Consider the following 23985-nt stretch of genomic DNA (forward strand, 5'->3'; position numbering starts at 1 on the left):
CGGAAGGTTACTGCACCTTTGAACTAAGTTTCAAACTTCTGCGTCCTAATGAGAAATCATTATGGGGTTTTCGAAAAAGTGGTCCTTTAATTCTGTTGCACAGTGTACATCTACATCTACATCCATAATCCGCAAGCCATCTGACGGTGTGTGGCGGAGAGTACCTTGAGTACCTCTATCGGTTCTCCCTTCTATTCCAGTCTCGTATAGTCTGTGGAAAGGAGGATTGTCGGTATGCCTCTGTGTGAGCTCTAATCTCTCTGATTTTATCCCTATGGTCTTTTCGCGAGATATACATAGGAGGGAGCAATATACTGCTTGACTCTTCGGTGAAGGTATGTTCTCGAAACTTTAACAAAAGCCCGTACCGAGCTACTGAGCATCTCTCCTGCAGAGTCTTCCACTGGAGTTTATCATCTCCGTAACGCTTTCGTGATTACTAAATGATCCTATAACGAAGCGCGCTGCTCTCCGTTGGATCTTCTCTATCTCTTCTATCAACCCTATCTGGTACGGATCCCACACTGCTGAGCAGTATTCAAGCAGTGGGCGGACAAGCGTACTGTAACCTACTTCCTTTGTTTTCGGATTGCATTTCCTTAGGGTTCTTCCAATGAATCTCAGTCTGGCATCTGCTTTACCGACGATCAACTTTGTATGATCATTCCATTTTAAATCACTCCTAATGCGTACTCCCAGATAATTTATTGCATTAACTGCTTCCAGTCGCTGACCTGCTATATTGTAGCTAAATGAAAAGGGGTCTTTCTTTCTATGTATTCGCAGCACATTACACTTGTCTACATTGAGATTCAATTGCCATTCCCTGCACCATGCGCCAATCCGCTGCAGGTCCTCCTGCATTTCAGTACAATTTTCCATTGTTACAACCTCTCGATACACCACAGCATCATCCGCAAAAAGCCTCAGTGAACTTCCGATGTCATCCAAAAGGTCATTTATGTATATTGTGAATAGCAACGGTCCTACGACACTCCCCTGCGGTACAAAAAAAATGGCTCTGAGCACTATGGGACTTAACATCTATGGTCATCAGTCCCCTAGAACTTAGAACTACTTAAACCTAACTAACCTAAGGACATCACACAACACCCAGCCATCACGAGGCAGAGAAAATCCCTGACCCCGCCGGGAATCGAACCCGGGAACCCGGGCGTGGGAAGCGAGAACGCTACCGCCTGCGGTACACCTGATTCAGATGAAGAGAGCGTTTTGTTCTTCCATTGACGTCTTGAGAAGATGATGGCATTGATTTGAGTCCAGCTCCTACAATATTCCACTCCTGTGTTCCACCGGAAGTGTTATACGTTATGTGGGAGGGTGAATCCAGTGAATGCAGTCGCAGATGCATGCAGAGCGCAATGTTGACTTCAGTGTCACATTTAACGTGATCAGAGTACAGTAACTGTCCTGAAAGCCGCCAGTGGGTGGTACTCGCCCGCGGCTAGCCAAAACCAGCGCCGCAGTGGGCTATTACTCTGGGGAGGTGAGTCAGGCGGGCAGACAGCATTGTACGACGGCTGATTTACGGCGGCGCGTGGGCGCGTCTGGCGCCACGGCCTCCCCGCCCACGCCTCTTGGCACCGGCCCACGCCTCGCCAGCTTTCAGCAGGTACGCTCACCCTCTAAATCTCCCAACTTGGCCGCGGCCACCACCTGCACGTTTCTACGAAGTGGCGCTTGTACAGTGTTTCTACTTCTCACTACTGATTTTCTTCCTTACCGTCTCGATGTACTTACCGTGATACTTCGTAAATATTGGGTTGGTGCATAAGTTCGTTGCATTTTTCCCATAAGTTTAATAAACAGAACAGATACACATAACAGAGACTTCAGTTAATAATATATTCTCCTTCACTATTACAACTGTCTGCCAACGCTGGGGTAACTTTTCGGTTCCTTGACTTTGAAAATCACGTGGTTTTGAGGCGATGAACTCGTCGAGCCGTGTTGGGAGCGCATTTTCATGCGGAAAGTAAGTTCCTTGGAGGATATTCAATACAGAGCAGAAAAGGTGAAAATCTGAGCCCAGGAGATTAGGTGAATAAGCTGGGTGCGGAATGACTTCTCATCTCCTGTACTGTGTTTTTTTGTCACACTAGCAGAATATGGGCGGGCGTTGTCGTTGACTGGCAGTCTTCCTGGTCTTTGTTCTTAGACTGAGTCCACAAGACGTCTCAGTTGTTGACAAATTTCAGCAGTGGTTAACCACCTCGGCGAAGCAATTTGTAGTATATCATATCGTAGCTGTTCCATCAGATGCATAACATTATTTTTTGTGGACGTGCGCAAATGTTTGTATGGGAAGTTACTGTTTTGTGTGGTCTCTACCATTTCTTCGTTTTCCTTTTCTTATGCTAGCATAAAGACACCCTCTCTCGTCATCAGTAACGATACAGGGTAGGAATGGTCGGTATTGTTCACCAGCCAATTGATGACGAGCAGGCATGGATGTCACCCGCTGATTTTTGCAGTACCCATTGACCTGATTCTTGAACCTTCCCTGTTGTATGCAAATGTCGCACGATCGTGGAATGATAACAGTTGCTCACGTTTGCCAGTTCTCGAGTACTCTGACGTGGATTATTGTGGATTGATGCGTTTAAACTATTATCGTCAAACTCCGAAGGTCTTCCTGAACATGGAGACTCATTAATCTCAAAACGATCCTCCTTAAAGACGAGAAAACCATTTTCTTGCTTTTTCTCTATCCAGTAGCATTATCCCATACACAGAGCGCAAATGTTTGTGGCTGTCTCCTCTGCTGTCAGCCCCCAATACTGACGCAGAAAAATATGTCGGAAATGTTCCGATTTATGCACTTGGCACTGTCTCCAAATAACAAAATGTAAACTCAAACAGGAAAAGTAAACTACGCATAAAAGAAGACAATCGATAAACAAACACACAGTAGCCGATATACCAACGTGCAAAGCAAAAATGCTAGGAACTTATTGCATCAGCCTAATAGTTACCATTTTTGACTTACGGTAGCGAGATATGGATTTTTTAATGGGACAACCACTCGAAAACTGAGCGATGCTCATAGAGCAGTAGAGAGATACGTGTAGGAAACCAGACTACGGTGGAACTTGGGGAAACAAACAAGTGGTGAATGATTTGGAATATAGGACGTAAGTACGACTGTCTTAACATTGAAATGGATTTTAGAGGGTCGTGTAACCAAGCTAATGAAAGGGAGACGGACCTAGGAGGCTTCTTGCTGGATTCCCAGAGGTAATGAAACGACTGTTAGGACGATGTAATGCAGTATTTCCCAAGCCGGGGCTAATTACCCCGTGAGGGGTAAAATGAAATTTTCTGAAGAGTAAAAACAAAAGGATTCAATTGTATTTCGGTTACGAAACTAAATTACTTTTAAAAGATCATTGCTATTATCACTATCATGTAACTGTGTAATACTGATTACGTAAATTACCGGTAATTCAATTTTGTTTGAAATACAACCCTTAATGCGTGACACGATATGGTCGAGGCTGTACACTATTATTATTTTTATTATTATTATTATTATTATTATTATTATTAGTAGTAGTAGTAGTAGTAGTAGTAGTAGTAGTAGTAGCGGTGGTGGTGGTGGTGGTGGTGGTGGTGGTGGTGATCAGACACAAAGCATTGGCAGCCTGAAGTCTTTCAATTTCTCTCAGTTCAGCATTAAGGGTTGCAACAATCCAGTGATTTACAAAGATTTAAGTATAATGCACAAATTTCAACTTGGTTGATTTTACAGTAAATAGGGATGCAGGGTGTAGATGAAGGAAGTACGCTAAGGAGAGGAGTGGTGCAGAGGAAGCATGCTTTGTAAGAAGTATGTTCGCAGTTCCCACGCAGGCCTCTGATTTTACATTGGTATATTTAAGTTTTGAGCACACAGTACGAGAGGACTCGCTGCCCTGCCACTAGAGTGGAGTGGCAAAGTGAGTTATGGCACTCAACATAGGTCCTACTCCCACTTCCCATGAACATAAATTTGACAAGTATCAAATGAAAATGTCAGTTCCAAACAAAGAAACCAATAGAACAACCGAATATAACTAGACAATGTATCAGGGCATATACAGATGAAATACTCTAACATTTCGGATACGCCGAAACTAGAAGGTACTACACTGCATATGATACTTGAAAGCTACTAAAATACAAGACATAAAAAAAATATCACTGTCACACTGCATAAGGGACATGAAATGTACTGACATTTGAGACACAAAAAGTAAGAAAAAATGTTCTTGCATGCAATATGACAGTCAAGAATTAAGACTGCAACAGTCAGTCAGTCAACATAAAAATATTTACAGCGTCCCAAACTGACATTGTGTGTTATGTCTTGTTGCTGTAAAGGGTATAAATAGTTTGCTCGACGACACTTAGCCTCCACACCAATGTAGGCAAGTTATCCTTCTTTACCGTGCTGCTTCCGATGTCCATTTGTTGCGTTGCCATGAGCTATTGTAGATACTCAGTGGACTACCTCTTCTAAAAGGAGTGATGCAGCTTTTGCACCTGTGCAACCTATTGACGGGAATCTCAAGGATAGAGGGTTCAGGATAGGCACAAAGAGGATTCTCCCTTAAATTTGAGATGTTCTATAGTCGTCCAGAGCCTTTTTTTGATTCACCAAACTGGCGTAGAAGTCTCAGGTTTCCATAACGAGCTGTATGTCGCGGAATGTGTGCCTCGCACGATTTATTTTGCTTGCACACAGCCTTTCGTGGAGTTGAAGGGATTCTACCGGACAAAAATACAGTCAGATTTTGGGCTAATCAGTGTGAAATGATGTGACACTAGTCTTTCCATACTTACGATATAGAAGGAAATATCTGACGTTAGAATCATATCAGTTTTGACAGGCTTACAGACCGAATGTTCCAACCTGTTGCGTCTAAGCACTTCGTTAACTCACTTTTAACACCGTCCACAACAGCATAAGTGTTTATAATGCGAGAATCATTAAACTTGGAAGACACTTCGACCCTACAAGTTTATGACACAGAAGTGACAAAGCTACACTGGGAATGGCTGTTTTCTTATTTTGTTTGTTTCTGTGCCATGACCTTGGATATAAAGCATCATTGGCTCACTCTGTCTAGGAGTGGCCTTCTGGAGTCATCAGTCTGAGTACACCTTGCGTCAGTTGATTTGTGGAGCAATGTATTGTGCCTACCCTTACAGATCATGCAAGCAGGAGCCTTTCGCTTAATACTTATGGCTTGAAATCCCTTGCATTTGGCGAGAGAGTGATGTAGGTTACAAAATTTTCAATTTTCTTTTCTATCAGTGTAAGCCAGGTGCGGCTTTCTCACACGCTTCATTTAACTTACGGCATTGTAAACGCCTTGCAGATCATCTTAAGTGCTGTTCCTGAACTGGACCAATCCGAGAGCTTGACATTTTGTTTCCAAACAGTTCATAAGATGATTTAGAGTGGTGAATGTGGACTTCCACATTTTACCTACCACTGAAACGAGCCAGAATTGCTTCAAAAAGAATGACTTCGTGTAGTAGGTCGTCAGGGTTAAGGCTTAAGGCCTTCAGATGGTTAAACACATAATTAATTAATTGCCTGTAATCGGTGTCTGAGCCAAGGTCGACTGCAGGTAAAGCCAGCAAAGCCTCTGCATGTCTGGCTGCAGCTATTTTTAGATTGTCATATCTCTGCATAATAAGTCTCCAAGCAATCGATAGATTTCCAGATGTGACAAGCACATGTTTCAGTAGATCCCTTGCTTCGCCTCGCGAAGTAAATTCAGGTAATTAAAGTTTTGTACGTCTTCAGTTGATTTGTTATTCATAATGAAACTCAAAATAGCATCTCTGTAGGACGACCACTTAAGAAGTTATGTAAGTTGGTAGCAGGTACTGACTGATTCGATTCTATAGGCTGTGGTAGCTGAACGTGCCTCTTCTTTAAACTCTTGATAGTGGATTCAATGGAGTCGCAGGAATCCTCCAATTTCGAGCTGCCGTTACAATGATAACGAAAATTCGTCTTCAGTTTCCAACCGACCTTGAGATAACTTAAAATCAATTCGCGTCAGTTTGCTTAACACATCTCAATACTGACACTGTCTTTAGCGAGAGCGGCGTTTGCAAGCCGCCTCTGTTGGACTAATCTTGTTCTCTCAGAGGAACCCATTTCGGGAATAGGCAGGTGACAACAGGAGCCAACAGACGCACTTGCCATGTTGCAGTCGGCCCGAACTGGAACAGCAAAGACGCCTCAGGCACTAGCAGCTGGCGTGGCCGGGACTGCAGTCTCCAATGGCAAATAATTTAGGCGGGAATGGATGTAGTCGCAGAAGATTCTCTCTCGTTCTCTGTGGAACCATCCCTTCACTAAATAACTTATTTGAACCTTACTGTAAAAGAGGGTAAAACTGTGATATCCGAATTATGTATTCACTACTCCGTTAAAATTGATGGTTTTGTTAACGTTTCTAGGCTCTCTTTGTAGAACCAGTCAGTAGCTTTTAACAACTGCTCACCACGCAGATGTTTTACTTCCCTCCTTTCCATGGATCACGACCCAAACTTTTTTCCAGCTTATCCTGTCATTATTTTACTTAGAACAAGAATGCTTGTGGAGTGCGAAATGTCCCGTTATATTCTCCACGCAAATCTCTTAGAGTAATTTATTTTGGTACCTATTTTCTTTTCATTTTTAATCAGCATCCAGGATAAGCTTTGCTGCAAGATGAATTGCTTGATTCACACTTCGGTCTCCGAATCATATTTAAATGGACAACCCACCGCAGCCGACACTTGGCCACGTAATAAACCATGTGTGAACGCATGCTCATCTACTTTTCGTTTAGTGGAGCCAGTATATCATTTACTGCCCTAGTGCAACCTAACCTGTAGTCTAAATGGACCACATTTTTATATTTGACGACGTAAATAATTTCTCATTTCTGTCTGTGAAGTTCAGATTAATTAATCTATGCTCCATGAAAAATTTTGTCTACGTCTGACAAATTTTTAACTTGTGATACGTCTTCACAAACTAGTCATCTGCGAGAAGTTTTAAATTATATTTAACTATATCGAAATCTCACGCTGTCTGCCGACTTGCAGGTTAAATTTTGTTTGTTCCCATAGCAGGATATAAACTCGTGATCATGCAGTTGTTTCTTTATCATAACCTCTACGATTCATTGGTCGTGCATTGCGTGTGCAACACCTAGTAAAAATAACATTATTCCTTTCTGAAGGTGCTCACACAGTTGACTACAAGCTTGACGCTTGTCCTAGCATTTTGCGCAAACTTTCATCAATCGACTTCGACCCACACAACTCGAGCTTGCTTGTTCAATCTGACATACAGTTCTTTGACTTCAGTCACGTTTGAACTTGGAGAAAAAAAAAAGAGAGAGAGGGGGCGAAAGAGGAAACGTGATATTTGATCTTAAGAGTGGCTAACAAAACTAATAGCTATCTCCCGCGTTACTTTACTGAATTAAAGATAAATCTGCGAGAGTACTAATTATGTCACTCGTAACTCCTTGCTACATTGAAAGGCAAGATATAGCTATGAGAGAAGCTGTAATAGAAGAACAAAGATAGACAGCAATATTGTGATTTTTCGCCACAGAATGGAACTAAAATGGCGTCACGTGCTTCCGACTCTTCTCCATTGTTTCACCTTTCTATTACAATTTGTTTTGAGGCTGTGATTTTCTGAAAGATTTAGACTTCTTAGAGACGCCGTCCTTTTTATTGTCAGCTGATGGACAGCAGCATATCATATCTGCATCACACTTAAGTCTGTCATAATCCTCCTTTCATTTTTGCTCCATAAACAGCTGTAGTACGTCATTACATATAACCGTCGAGTGGATTACGACTGGTATAAGATTCCTTGGCGTGCTGCCGCTACTAAAATAACTTTGCTTGTACAAGCATGGACAAATTTGGTACACACGCTAAAGCATAGGCGCTTGTGCAAGCTTGAATAATAGAAAATCGTTCCAGCATTAAGCGGAGCCTCTTGAATGGTTAAAACGCATGTACAAAAAAGCCGTCAAGTACGCTTGTATATTCATACGTGTCAAGCCTGCAGTAATGTTTGCGGGCACCTTACGTCGGAAAATTGCGAAGCATAAAGTGTATTGACGAATAAGATAGGAACATAGCCACTTGCTGAACAGCGGCTCCTCCTGTGAAGCTCTCAGCGTACCAGAATGTCTTTCCGCACAATCCGATAGGCGCCCTCTGTGCCCCCGAAGAAGTGAAGGCACGCATCTCGTCCCCCTCTGCCTTTGCCATAAATTTCGTTACTGGCGGTAGCGTGCGCATCCGCGCCGTTAAGGAGACGGCCTTATATAATTACACTTCTTACGAACACTCGACATCAAAGAGTCTCGGCCCGATCGTGCCGACCGGCGGAGGGATTTCGGGCTGCAGAGCTCTCTTCTTAATCAAATTTACTTAAGGCGGGCCGAAGACGCCGTAAAAAGCCGAAGCCTGCCGGAGCAGCGCTTTTGTTTCCGCCGGCAGCGCTGCTCGGCGACCCCTCCCTCACCGCCCCGCGCCGCGGCCACCCGTCCCGAATAATTAAAACATCAGCCGGTGACGGTAACGCTTGCTTTTTGCGCACTTTTTTCTCTTTGTTTTTTGCAGTTACTCAATTTTAATAACGCGTCGAAATATACACAGCTTTGCCGTTCAAATATTTGCATATTTTGCATTCGGCTCCCTTTTACTCGTTGTTCGTGTTTTGTTGTGACGATTAATTACAAATATATTACCGTTTATAAAAGTGTCTCCCCTGCTCCCGTTTAAAATATCCATCACCTTCCCTTTCGCGTACGATTTTGCGGAAATTTGTGTTTGCTCTCATGAGACCTGCGACAAGTTTTCAAACTTTTGTAGACTTGGGCTGCTGACATTCATTGGGAGAGTCCTCAGGAAATTTAGTCCATCAACAAAGGAAGTAGCGTACAAAATACTCATTCGACCAAAACGTGAATGTTGCTCGTCAGTGTGGGCTCTGTGCCAGATCGGACTGATAGAAGAAATAGAGAAAATCCGAAAAAGAGCGGTGCATTTCATTATAGGTTCATTTAGTAACCACGAAAGCATTACAGAGATGATCAACCAACTGCAATGGCAGACGCTGCAAGAGGGGCAATCTGCATCACGGTGTGGATTATTGTTACAGTTTCGAGAGCGTATGTTCCTAGATTGGCAAACAAATACATTGCTTCCACCAGCGTACATCTCGCGGAAAGACAATGTTGGAGATTCGAACCCACACGGAGGCTTACCGACAATCGTCGTCCCGGGAACTACTCGTGACTGGAACAGGAGAGGGGAAAATGACCGTTGTACACAAATTACCCTACGTCACGCACCTTAAGGTACTTTACAGACTATATCTGTAGACGTATCATCATAGCTGCTTGAAGATATTCTTGCGTAGCATACTTACGAAAACCACATCTATATGGACACACATATCTTCACGTTATGATATGTTTTTGTGTAAGTGGTGCTCATTATCTTCCACATACTTAACACCTTGCGGACGGATCCCGAGTTTACTCGTGTTTCGCGCGCCATCCGCTACGGACGTGTCTCGAGATATTTCGCGTTTCCTATGCGTTCTCTATAGATGCCATCTGCTGTGACGTATTTTAACTGCTTCGTCTATTTAGGTCTTTACACCAGTAGCCAATGTATCAAACTTGATTGCCCTATTTCGCTTATTTAGCATTTTGATTGTATTTTTAAATATTAAATAGTACTTTTCTCGTCTTGAAGGTGCTCCTGCTTTTAGAGATGTCCCTATTCATAAAACAGAAGCAACTGAACGAATCTGAAATAATTCAGGAGCTTTTTGGCGATGATTATTTAGATGTTCCTAGAAAACGAAGAGCCGGGTGTCTGTTGAATGACTCTGGAGGAGGATTCGAGTGACAGTGATAAGATTAGACCTGTGGAGATGCGTAAGGTGCCAGTGTTTTAAAGTGATTCCAACAGTGATGATGGCGAGTCTGTTCTTGGGACTGATTCGTCTTAACATTTAAATACGGATTTACTGATTACGACAAGTTTCGGTAGTTCTATCATTTTACGGGCGACTAAATATATACGTATTGGTCTGCTAGGCGTGCCACTCTCATCACATACTGTGAAGCATTAAGCATTGTGCAAAGCTTTTATAAATGTACCTTTAAAATTGACATAATCCAATAATACTATGTCTCTGGTAAATTTTACAGTAAGGATATGCATCATCAGTCGGTTTGTTCCGGAAAGGTTCATCCAGTTTCACACATTAATGAAGGTAGAAACTTTGGGTAAATTTTAATTTGCGAGTAGGACTACAATGTCTTTATTTTCAGAAGAACAAGCCAATTTTACAAGGGAATATCGATAACATCAATGTTTATATAGCCTTGACAGACTTCACAATTCCGTAGAGGATCAAAGTTCCTTTAGTCTTTCACGAATGACCGATGTGTCCTCCACGGGACGCATGAATGCTACGAGAAACTTGTAACTGATGGTAATAACCAGTCTGCAACCTTCTTCTTCGTTTCACCCAACTTTGGGGTACGTTGAATCAATCACTTCTGTGTGTTCTGTGCCTTTCCTTTCGCCCAGTACTGTTTCATTCTTTCTGATCTTGCTTTTCTTTCCTCATCAGAGATGACAATCGTTCTTTTCTTTCTATTTTGGAGCTGGAATCCCTCTTTTCTGTCTTTGCTCATAATTTTTGCGGTCCTGTCTGTGAGCATTTTTTCTGTGATGTGTAGTTCTCTTAAGTCTTTCTCTGTTTGGATAAACCAATTTGGTTTGGATTTTTTATTCCTGAAGTAGTCAAACATTCTTTTTGTAAGTCTATTTGGGTTCATCCTGAGAATGTGCCCATAAAACTCAATTCTTCTTTTCCTCATTGTATCCGAAAGTTTTTCTGTGGTTTTGTAGAGTGTTTCATTTTTGGTATGAATTAGTTTGTCATTATGAAATTTGGGGCCTAAAATTTTTCTCAATATTTTTCTTTCTTTGATCTCTAGCCTTTCAATTGGGCCATGGTTAGTGATAGATAATGTCTCAGCTGCATATAGTGCTTCTGGTCTAATGACAGCGTTGTAATGTTTTATTTTTGAATTCCATGAGAGGGACTTTTTATTATAAGTATATTTAGTAAGCTGAAAGGCTAGTTCAACTTTGTTTCTTCTTAATTCTATTGCTTTTTTCTCAAGGGCGTTCCAGCTAATCCATTCACCAAGATATTTGAATTCTTTAACAATTTCGATCTTTTGGTCTCTTACTTTAAGATATTTCATTGGCTTTTTTATATTTGTGATTATTTTGGTTTTTTCAAAAGAAATTTTAAGGCCTATTTTCTCTGCTTGTTTCTGTAATTCGAAGATCTGTTCTTTGGCTTCTTCCCATGTTTCAGCTAGTAGGGCCATATCATCTGCAAATGCTAGGCAATTAACCTTGATGCCTTTGTTTTTTGTTCCTAGTCGGATTCCACTATTGATTTTCTTGTTCCATTCTCTTACTATTTTTTCTAGGGCACAGTTAAATAACAATGGAGAGAGTCCATCACCTTGTCGTACTCCAGTTTTTATCTCAAATAGGTCTGAGAGTTCTCCCATAAATTTAATTTTGGAGTATGTGTTGGTGATGGTTTCTCTAATTAGGTTTGTAGTTTTATTGTCTAGGTTCAATTCTTTTAATATGGAGATTAGAGATTCCCTGTCTATGGAGTCGTACGCCTTTTGAAAGTCAATGAATGTGATGACATACGCTTTTGCTCTCGATTTTTGGTAGGCCATAAGATTTTTGAGGTTTAGAATTTGTTCTGGGCAGGATCTTCCCTTTCTGAAGCCTGCCTGGTATTCTCCAAGTTGACAATCTAGCTGGGGTTCTGCTCTGTTCAAAAGGACTTTAGACAGTATTTTGTATGTTACGTCAAGGAGCGAAATCCCTCTGTAATTGTTGGGGTCTGTTCTGGATCCCCTCTTCTGAATTGGGTGAATGAGGGCCATCTTCCATTCATCCGGAATTCTTTCTGTTTTCCATATTTCTTCAAATATGTTTTGGAGAGATTCTATGGCATTTCTATTGACATTTTTCCACAGTTCAGCTGTAATTTGGTTCTCTCCCGAAGCCTTATAGTTTTTGAGATTCAAAATGATTGATTGTAGTTCCTCGACGGTGGGTGGTTCTGAGTTAGGACTTGTTGAAGTTGAGTTGCTGAAATCCATTTTTTCAATTGGTCCTTTACAGTTGAGAAGGTTTCTGAAATATTCCCTCAAAATTTTGCAATTATCCCTGTTGTTGTGTGCAATATTACCATTTTTATCTTGTAATTGGAGTGTCGGTGGGCTGTACTTGGTTATTTTTTGTTTAAAAGTTCTGTAAAAGCTCCTAGTCTTGTTTTTGTTGAAGTCTTCGTTGATCTGCAAAAGGAGTTGATCTTCTTGTGCAACCTTGTTATATTTTAGAAAAAAAAAAATAAAATGTTTGTTGACAACACATTTTAATCTGTTTTTAACATTGTAAATTATAATGTACTATGACCTTTTTTAAGTTGCCTTCAATTTCATGTATGTGATTGGGTTATTTGTTTTGTGTTTCAGGTGAGTAGTTGATGACCACGTGAGAGATATGCACATTAAGCAGTGGCTGCCTATGATAAGTGAAAAAGGTAACTGTAGTGACGTAACAAGACTGTTACGCCACTTGAGGTAGCCGAAAGAAAGGCACGCGTACACACACACCGACGGGCGTCAAGTCTGGAACAGGATAACTATTGAATGGTAGCAAGAAAAGTACGTAGCTGCTTTATACTTAACTTTAATGATCCTTGTGATACATCTCTCTTGACTATACAATTGCGACTCGTAAGATACATGCACTGTTACAATTGGCGCCTTGCTAGGTCGTAGCCATGGACTTAGCAGAAGGCTATTCTAACTGTCTCTCGGCAAATGAGAGGAAGGCTTCGTCCGTATTGTCGCTAGCAATGTCGTCGTACAACTGGGGCGAGTGCTATCTCGTATCTCGAGACCTGCCTTGTGGTGGCGCTAGGTCTGCGATCACACAGTGGCGACACGCGGGTCCGACATGTACTAAATGGACCGCGGCCGATTTAATCTACCACCTAGCAAGTGTGGTGTCTGGCGGTGACACCACAGTAACTGTCTGTAATACGTGAAAAAATACTTCTTCTATTTAGACAGTATTTCACCCAGACTTCCTTATCATAATTATGTCGACAGGTCTAATCAACCAATAAGTCTGTTGATATGGAACGTATGTTCGGTGCTGCAAGGAATTGGAGTCGTGTAAGCCAACCGTCAAAATATTAGTCATCCGCTTAAAATTGCACATTCGTCACTTTGGAACGCTGTAGATGATACAGAATTGGCAGTCATGTGACTCTCCATGACAGTCAAGTGTTGTGTTTGTACTAGTCGGGTGAACGGTATCGGCGCAGGAGGGGGTCGGCACGAAGTCATGACAGAATGGAGTGTCGTGTTCCGGGCGTGCTCATGACCGCACCGCGAACGAAGCTGACTGATTTGTAGGTGTATGAACGACAACTGTCCAGAGTGCGGACAAGGAACGGTGTACCATTCGCAACTATGTAAAACTGCATAAAAGCGGTGGACACGAACAGTTCCTAACAGACAGATACGAAGACGAGTGTCCCATCTTGTCTGTGACAATCGGTTTCAAACCCGACAGAAATTGTTGGTAACAGTGAATGCGGGTCCATCTCTACCAGTTATCGAACGGATATTGCGAAGGGAACTGCATGCAATGGAATTTTGGAGTCGGGTCCCTAGCAAAAGGTTGTTGATTAAAGCAGCGTACAGACCCTCACGTCTTCAGTAGGCCAAACAACGCAGAAATTTGCCAGTATCTGACTGGAGGGGTGGAGTGGTCCGACGAGTGACGACTTCGGTTATCTGTACGGGATCTGATGTCAATGAGTGGCTTCAGCTGGAGATGTCACACCTAAAGAAACTTGGGGAGTGTCTTCCTGGCCGAATTGAGGCCATTTGTGAGGGCTAGAGGTGGTGATACACGTCAGCGTTGTGTCTTCTGGGGACTAAAAAGTTTTTGTCCGGACAGTTCAGAATAACATCAGCTGGTGCGGGTGATAGCCATACATCTGAGTTTACAGCGCAAAAACAATTTCATGAGATGACTGGTTTTAAAACTTCGACGGAACGAAATAAAAACTAGTCATTAAGGAGAATATTCGAATTAATACTTACCATGTCTTACAATGCGCTGAGTTTTTCTTTCTGTATTAAAATTTTATTGTATTAGGCATAGCAAGGAAAGGTGCATAAGGCCATTTTGAACTTCGCACACTTTACGTACCGAAAGTAAATTTTACACGAAGATGGCTTATTCTGCCATTACAATAAAAGTACTTCATTTAGACTGTGCTTGAGATTTTCGGTGGTCTGAGGTATGTGCAGATCTTTTGGTAAATCCATTATTGAACTTCGTGCAGTTCATTCGGTTCAGGTTACGTCATGTACTCATACGAGATGGTAACGCATTCTCGCTACCTTTGGCCAAGTGTGTAATCTGGTGCTAGTAACCTTCGGAGTTGAGACAGCAGTTAAAAACAGCTTCTTCGTTACATGAAATGCTAAAGATACGAGTCTGTTTATCAATGTCTCAGAGAATATTTCAGGTTGATCGTGTAAGGGGGGAGGGGGGGGGGGGGAGGCATGAGGACAGGGAAGTGAAATTATGAAAAAAAGATAGCTGTTCCCTCCTTGAAATACCAGCCGCCCTTTTGCAGTAATTACCTGTTGCTGGAAGCTACAGAAGTCTCGTGGGCTTTGTATCTGCGGTGCACTGCTTTTTCTGGGGACGATGTCCTCAAGTGATGTATTTAAATTCAGCATCCCATGGAGAATTGGCGCTAGCGCAGCCTCGTACTGCTTTGCTTCGTTGAGTCAGTGACATTTGATATCAGTGTTTGATCCTCACTCATCTATTAATGGTATTAAATAACATTATTGAGCTGCCTTCAGCTGTAATCCGCATTATGTCTTCTCTGATCTCATTAAAAATTGTTAATCATATCCTTGTGTCCTTGGATATAAAAGTTCGTATTTAAATAACCGCAGCTGCTTTATCCTCAGGCTTTTTCGCTTCGAAAGAGTAACTCTATAGCCAAAGAAGTGATTTTTCGTAATGATTATTCGGAATCCATTGGCCATCCTGTAATGCGTTCTTCACTTTGACTGAAAGATTCAATTTCCACTTTTTTCCAGGATCGATTTGGAACTTCGGCATGCTTGTTAACTGCAGCGCTCTTTTTTGCTCTCCCTGCCAGTGTGTTACTTTGGGATACGAGAGCAGAGCGTACGTGTTTTAAGTTTGAAAGAAATATCAATCTGTGGTACGTGTGTACACGCAAATCTCAATTTCACGTTTGCTGAAAATAATGGATCTTAAGTACAGAGAAAGTAATAATTGTTTTAACAATTCAACATCGATATACAACAATATCGCAGCCGTCAGAAGTCAACTTTGGATTGAGGAGTCGCCCTTCGCATTCATCTAACGGCCAGTTCCGCGGATCGTTCGCGATTTGAATCGTATGGACGTCGTTCGGTCGAATCACTTGGTGAACCATGAAACACAGAAAACCATAAAATGCAGTCGCACTGTTAAAAAAAATTAGTACCTATAGAAAATATGTATCTTCGTTCTCATCACCGTGTTGCAAAAGCGATAAAAATTAAGGGTATAGTAGTTCATTTTATTGACACTACGATGATCATCGGTCCACAGGAATAAACAGTGATCTACATACACTATGTGATCAAAAGTATCCGGACATCTGGCTGAAAAAGTTCATGGCCCCCCTCCATCGATAATGCTGGAATTCAATATGGTGTTGGCCCACTCTTAGCCTTGATGACGGCTTCCACTCTCGCAGGCATACGTTCAATCAGGTGCTGGAGGTTTCTTGGGGAATGGCAGCCCAATCTTCACGGAATGCTGCACTGAGGAGAGGTATCGATGTCGGTCGGTGAGGCCTGGCACGAAGTCGGCGTTCCAAAACATCCCATAGGTGTTCTATAGGATTCAGGTCAGACTCAGTGCAGGCCAGTCCATTACAGATATGTTACTGTCCTGTAATCACTCCGCCACAGGCCGTGCATTGTGAACAGGTGCTCGATTGTGTTGAAAGATGTAATCGCCATCCCCGAATTGATCTTCAAAAGGGTGAACCAAGAAGGTGCTTAAAACGTCAGTGTAGGGCTGTGCTGCGATAGTGCCACGCAAAACAACAAGGGGTGCAAGCCCCCTCCATGAAAAGCACGATCGCACCATAACACTACCGCCTCTGAATTTTACTATTGGCACTACACACGCTAGTAAATGACGTTCACCGGGCATTCGTCATTCCCACACCCTGCCATCGGATCGCCACATTTTGTACCGTGATTCGTCACTCCACACAACGTTTTTCCACTGTTCAATCGTCCAATGTTAACGCTCCTTACACCAAGCGAGCATTTACAGGCTCGGTGTGTGGCTTATGAGCAGGCACTCGACCATGAAATCAAAGTTTTATCACCTCCGGCCTAACCGTCATAGTACTTGCAGTGGATCCTGATTCAGTTTGGAATTCCTGTGTGATGGTCTGGATAGATGTCTGTTACACATTACGACCCTTTTCAACTGTCGGCGGTATCTGTCAGTCAACAGACGAGGTCGCCTCTTCGCTCCTGTGCTGTACGTGTCCCTTCACGTTTCCACTTCGCTATCATATCGGAGACAGTGCACCTCGGATGTTTATGAGTGTGGAAATCTCGCGTACAGACGTATGACACAAGTGACACCAATCACCTGACCACGTCCGAAGTCCGCGAGTTCCGCGGAACGCCCATTATGCTCTCACAATGTCTAATGACTACTGAGATCGCTGATGTGGAGCACCTGGCAGTAGGTGGCAGCACAAATCACCTAATGTGAAAAACGTATCTTTTTGGGGTCAAATAGTGTATGTACTTTGCAAGCTACCATACGGAGCGTGGTGGAGGGTACTTTGTACCATTATTAGTCATTCCTTGTCATTTTCCACTTGCAAATTAAGCGAAGCAGAAAAAGTGTATATACGCTTCCGTTCAAGCCGATATATCTTGGCGCTGTTTACACAAGGTGTATTTTCGTAGTAGTAGGATCGTTTTGCAGCCTGTCCCAAACGCCGGTTCTCCAAACTTTCTCAACAGTGTTTCGCGAAAAGCATACCTTCTTCCCTCCAGTGATTCCCATTTTAATTCACGGAGTAGTTCCTTAATACTCATGTGTTACCGAACATGCCGGTAACAACTGTATTAACACATCTCCGAAATGCTTCGACGTTTTCCATTAACCCGTGTCAGATGCTTTCCGGGACCTTTCATGGTGCAGAATATATATGGCTATAGTTCTTTTGTGCTTCTATAATACGAAAAGGGAGTGTTTGCACTCAGGTCTCCAGGCCTTCCATATTCTACACAGAGAACGTAACCGAATGTCATTTTTTGTACGACACTGCAAGGCCAACAACTGCTGCTTGGGGTGTGCTGTGCGGGAATAGCGTGCCGTACCGGCTGTTGGTGTGAGCTGACCCGCGGGCTAGCAGCCGATCTGAGCTGCCCTAAAAAGACGCGCCGGCTGGAGTGCTTTGTACACACCAGGTGCACCTGTTTGGTCCGGCAAGCGGCCTTTGTCACTGCTTCTCCAGCATCGCCCTTGTCTGGTGCACAGTTAACCTCTGCCGAAATGCGGAATGGGCCCGTTATTGTATTCAGCTGCGCCGGTGCTTACAGATACCACCTCCACAAGACCCCAAACCTTTGGTCGGATAGGATGATTCGTCCGTCAGTGGCAAGACGTATGTGTGCCCATCTGCTGTTCATCTTTTGCACATAAAGGGTGGTTTGATAAGTCTGGTAAAAAAAGCCAGGAGAATGTTTCGTTAACAATCCACCTTACTTCCCGACAGTCTCCTTTGAGGAATTTGTGTGGCTGGTCCCGGCGGAGGTTCGAATCCTCCCTCGGGCATGGGTGTGTGTGTGTTTGTCCTTCGGATAGTTTTAAGTAGTGTGTAAGCTTAGGGACTGATGACCTTAGCAGTTAAGTCCCGTAAAATTTCACACATTTGTCTTTAAGGAATTATACATTTGCTCCAAATATCCTCGATCTTTTTCATCTGTGAGATGCAGAAAAATACTCGTTGACTGCAACTATCACGTCCTCCTCTGATGAAAGTCTCTTCCCAGCAAGCCCAAGTTTCAGGTTAGGGAACAGGAAGAGGTCACTTGGGGCCAAGTCTGGTGAAAAGTTTAGATGAGGAATCAATTCAAAGCCAAATTTATGCACTTTCGCCATTATTATCGCTGATGTGTGGGATGCTGTATTATCCTGGTAAAAGAGTACATGCCTACCTTGGTCGTTTTCCAACCAACACAAGTTTCAAATGATCCAACAATTAAGCATAGTAGGTTCCAGTCATGGTTATGCCTTTTTTCAAGTAATCAGTGAGGGTTATTTCTTGGGAATCCCACAAAACAGTGACCATCACCTTACCAGCTGACAAAATGGATTTTACTTTCACCAGCCTTTGTCCATTCTTTTGACTGCCATATTGATTCTGTTGTGTAATGATGGACCCAAGTTTCATTAACAGCCACAGATCGCCACAAAAAGTCCTGCGGATTGCTATTAAATATCGCGAGCTGTTGTGTTGAACTGTTGTGCTGGATGCCCTTTTGGTCGACTTCGAGCAATCACGGCATCCACCTCGCATGCAACTTTTTCAAAGATAATTCTCCGTGCAGGACTTACTGCACTCGCTCAGCTGAGATGCCTGAAGTCTTAGCAATCTCACGAATTTTTATTCAGCGGTCTTGTATTACGATATAATGGGTTTTGTCACCACTTTGTGGTGAACTCAGTTGGACGACCGGTGTGTGCTTCATCTTTGGTGCTTGACCGACGAAACTTGAACTCATTAATCCAAAAATGGTCTTCAATAATTGTGGAGAGTCCGCGTGAACTTCACCCAGTTCTGTTTTAATTTGTGCTCCAGTCCAACTCTTCAAATGGAAATGTTTAATGACAGCACGAAAGTCGGTTTTCTCCATTTTCAATCGCAGTCGCCACACTCGCCAAATCAGACGGGTGTTCAAAAAATGGCTCTAAGCACTATGGGACTTAACTTCTGAGGTCATCAGTCCCCTAGAACTACTCGGACCTAACTAACCTAAGGACATCACACACACCTATGCCCGCGGCAGGATTCGAACCTGCGACCGTAGCGGTCGCGTGGTTCCAGACTGTAGCGCCTAGAACCGCTCGACCACCCCGGCCGGCCAGACGGGTGTCAACATGAAGTGTACACTGTACGTTGTTGAAATTATTTATATGATCCATGCAATAATCAAGCTTACCAACCATGAAGGTGCGAAAAAATGTTCCATTCTCTCATGGAAATATACCAAACTGATCAAACCACGCGCGTACATAAATCAACTTTCCTTTGTTTCGCTTGATCCAACTTCTTTTAATCCTATATACCAACGATCAGTCATGAGTATTACCTTTCCTTACCTTCATCAGTTAAAGTTTACAAGGGTTATTGAATGTTGGACGAGAATTTCTAACCACCGTTTACACGTTCTAAAGGCACTTTGAAAAATCTCATGAGTCACATTTGGCTTTTTGTTGCTTTGAAACGAATTAAAACATAAAACTAGTGTGAGTAGTAGTAGTAGTAGTAGTACAGGGTGTATACGTGGACAAGAAAAAAAAAATCCCTCGGATTTCCCGGTTAAAATTACACTTTCTCCTGGGTGAAAATGCACTTTTTACGTGTTAAGTGACCGTATACTTTTCCTCGGAACTGTAAAACTTATCAGTCCTTTGAATGGTTATGGTTTTATGCATCGGTGTAGGACTTCCCGGACCTTTAGAAAACCGAACACACTATATATTTTTAAAAAACCGTTTTGGAAAGATCTTTGATGTGCAGCAACATGTACGTTGCATATTTTCGTGTTACAAAAGTGTAAATTTAAATTCCACCAAACGCTGCATGTTACTTTCCGAAGCATTGAAATAAAGATTGCAATGCGCTTTTGTAGCCAGTCATAGCTCGTCACGTGATCTCGCCAGCCGATGACAGCGGATGTTCTAGCATAGGATACATGATGTAGTCAGCCAATAGCAATATCACTGTTAAGTAGCGCGTACAGTTACTACAAGAACAGCAAAGCTTTATACAATATTGGTCTCGAAGATTAATAAGCTGCAAGAGAAGCTAAGCTTTCACATATAATGTTGATTTTTATGCACGTCTTACACTTCAAGGTACATCACAAAATGTGTCAGTAAAATTTTTAATAAAGACATAAATGTCTGATCTTCTGAGTTCGAAATTTTTCTAAATAAACGTCATCAAGAACTTGTTTTTTAAATGAGAGTCAAACGCTCTGTGATTTAAGAAATTCATTGTACATTTTCGCACATAATTCATCTTGCATAAAAGGAAATTTACTTTGAAAGTAACGCTTTTCAAACAACCATTCGCAATATTTTCCCGTGGCCTGTTAGAAATAGGTTCGTTTCAGTAGTTGCCAGAGAGCGCCAGACACAGGCGTCACCGCGCTTGCGCAGCTACGATGCTGCAGGAAGCCCGTATGTTCGTAAGTGTAAAACATTAGATGATGTTACACTATGTCATAAAAGAAACAAGACATCAGAGGATACTTCAAGAACATCGGAATTTCGTGAACCATACTAAAATGCGTAATTCGGCTTAAAGTGCACATTCGTATGTCCAGATTCGGATGTAAATTTTCTTGAGTACCGGTACTGTATTATCTCATGTTTGGTTCTTTATTATGGCATAATGCCATACGTGCTAGAAGATGAAAACATGCACTTTGAAATGCAGCGAACAGTTGAAACTAGCCCATAGTATGGAATTAAACACTTCGTTTCAATTAAATTGACTGCCCCAGTGGGAAAGATTAATAAGAGCCAAATTTCTTTAGCAAACCGACAAAAATAACTTCATTGTTCTGCAAGGCGATTAATGCTTGACTGTCATAAAGGTGGAGATAAAACCTGAAACTACTAACATATTTTAGCCTTCCGTAATTACGCGAACGTATTTTTGTTCATTTGATAGCTCACGGCCATAGATATCCGTTTTGTTTTCATTTAATGTGAGAGCAATAAATAAAGAGAAAACTGCAAAATCACTAAACGTAAACACGGGCGACGTTGAGACTAGCCACTACAACTCAGACTGCTCTGTGGATCAGCCCCGGGTCGCCGATATTTCCGAACCGAGGCAATATTAGATAGTGGCGCCCTACCACACGTCTGTAGCTAGAAGCGGGAGAAGGTACTTCTCATACGCGACTCGACTGCACATGCACAAGAGCCCGCCCGCAACAGCTCAAACGAATCTAAAGTAAACAGTGGTGCCGTCACGCTCATCGGAGACAATTTGTTGTTAGGAAGCACTGCATAGTCTTCCCAAAGCCTTTGACACGCTTTGCAGTTGGCAAACGCTTGTATGAGCACTGTGTTTTATTGTTGTATATGGCGTATTTCCTTTGCGACTTAAGTTTTATTTTCGTTTTCTTTTTCTCTCGTTCATGTTTTGTTGCTGCAGTATTATTCTGCAGAAGCAGGATACAGTAATATCCTTTGTTAGAGTATTGGTTCTTACCCATCAAAATCACAAAAATTTAACTGAAAATTAAAACAATGAAAAATTCCCGGAATTCCGAAAAATTCCCGGGTTTACCCGGTTTTCTCCCGGATGAAAAAATTCCCTGGTTTTTCCCGGATCTCCCGGTTGTCCCGGGTCGTATACACCCTGTAGTACAGGCGAGGAGGGGGCGTTAAGGCTAGTGTGCGGAGCGTGTAATTCAAGTCGAAGGCTGTTCTGAGATGTTTTGGAGGGTTTTCCATACTATGACTTGGAGCCAGGCATTCAGAGTGCCGTGAACATGAACCAGGATGATTATTTTAATATCCTCCGTGACCACGTTTTGTCCTGCGTGTTCACGATTTGCGTGCTATGGACACTCTCATATTCCAGGATGACAGCCTCGTCCACAAGGAGGCAAGTATACGTTCCGTGTGTGACGGAACACTCAGATTGCCTTTTCACACCACAATAGGCCTGCTAAATCACCCGATTTTAATCCCACAGAAAATTTCTGGGTGTGTATCAGACTATGGAAGAAGCAAAAAAGTCATCACTCAAGCAGTTCGGCAACTCTGCGGGATAAAATCGGCAGTATATGGCCTCGTCTGGATATGGCGTTCATGAAAAAAGTCACTGGATTGAAGTGATTATGAGGACCAGAGGTAGTGTTACACGCTACGAGCGCCATATCTACTGGTTGTGACTAATTTTTTGTCCGATGTGCGTTTGTGGCGTATTAACAAGATTTTAGTTGTTTTATAAGCAAATAGAAACAACCAGTTAACCCTCTCGTACTCCCATTTTTTTAAAGAATCGAACTCCCATGTAAAAAATTTCTCCCACACTGTATGTCGTACAATGATACAATTTTGGAGCTACATTTAGAAGTATGCGGATACTCTCTGCAAAATAGGTTGCGAATACAGTTAGTAGTAAAGAAGTAATAAATTGAAACGTCAGGCCTGATGTCGAAGTTGTACTGCATGTAGAGCGAAAATATAGTAAGCGAAAATGTAGTAATGTAGTAGTTGTTTCATTATTTTGTGAGGGTGTCAGCGAAAAAAAGTTCCGAAAAGGTTGGAATTACGTGTAAAGGTCGTTGGATGTCGCTAAGTGCTCTCATTCTCAATTTACTGGATGAATTTAGTCTGGCTGATCTGTGCTCCCCGAGTTACGCTACCTCAAGAAGTAAACAAAATTTCCAATTTTGTTACTTGGCTCATTGTGTTTAACATTTAACATATGGTTATTATTCGGAAAGTAGGGTCAGATTTCTTAGAAAACAGAAACTGCCACAGATTTTTCAAAAACCGGTTATTTATTTTCTACATATTTAACCATTTGTCATAACGTTCTACAAGCTTTTGTATCCCCAAGTCTTTGATGTCCGCCGCCTTTGGGGATAACCGGTGTTTAAGTGCTTCTTTCACCTCGTCATCTGTTGCGAAGCGCTTGTCGCCGAGATACTCATTTAGGTAGCGGAACAAGTGAAAATAGCTTGGTACGGTGTATTGAAAATCTATTCCCACAAAAAAAAGACTGATCATATTCTGGCTGTGAATGGCGGTATGAGATCTGGCGTTGTCATACAGCAACAAAATTCCTGCAGGGTAGCGCAGTAAGCGATTGCATTTGTTATCCCTTGCTCCATAACCTCCACTAACAACACTCCATGACTTATAAAACACGATTGCCATAACCTCGCGCGTTGACATTGTCTGCTTGGCAATGACTTTGACTGGTGATGTCATGCCACATCATTCTATTGACTGACGTTTAGGGTTTGGAGTCATGTGAAAAGACCCAGAGAAAATTTTGTGCAAAGTTGTTGTACCCACATTCAGAAATTCCAGTGCTAAAGTTGGAATTGTAAATCGTCAGTATAAAAAAATGGCTCTGAGCACTGTGGGACTTAACAGCTATGGCCATCAGTCCCCTAGAACTTAGAACTACTTAAACCTAACTAACCTAAGGACATCACACAACACCCAGTCATCACGAGGCAAATCGTCAGTCTCTGTGAACCTTTTCATCTTCGGCTTTGACCAAATCATTTGAGATCACTGATGGCTGCCCTCAACGCGGTTCATGATGGACATTTTTCCCGCCCGCCCTTGAAAGTCGTCACCTACTTAGCTGCCTATCATCTCATTGAGCCCGTATACTTCACTTACCTGTCGATGAATTTCCGCTGCTGCAACGTTCCTTGCTATCAAAAATCCAAT

General features: G+C 42.4%; 1 protein-coding gene across 6 annotated transcripts in view; it reads left to right on the plus strand.

The window, feature by feature from the left end:
• Positions 1–23985, plus strand: part of LOC124804587 (transcriptional enhancer factor TEF-1) — a 795029-nt gene that overhangs the window by 191608 nt on the left and 579436 nt on the right. For 3 of the 6 annotated variants that reach the window (XM_047264764.1, XM_047264765.1, XM_047264766.1), the window contains exon 1: positions 12667–12709. The exons of the other annotated variants lie outside the window; for them this stretch is intronic. In XM_047264764.1, the coding sequence (XP_047120720.1) occupies positions 12670–12709 (40 nt within the window). In that variant the 5' untranslated portion in view covers positions 12667–12669. Of the gene's footprint in view, positions 1–12666; positions 12710–23985 lie in introns of those variants that run through there. 6 annotated transcript variants of the gene reach the window in all.

This window comes from Schistocerca piceifrons, chromosome 7 (genome assembly GCF_021461385.2).
Source record: "Schistocerca piceifrons isolate TAMUIC-IGC-003096 chromosome 7, iqSchPice1.1, whole genome shotgun sequence".
In the NCBI taxonomy this organism is placed as follows: domain Eukaryota; kingdom Metazoa; phylum Arthropoda; class Insecta; order Orthoptera; family Acrididae; genus Schistocerca; species Schistocerca piceifrons.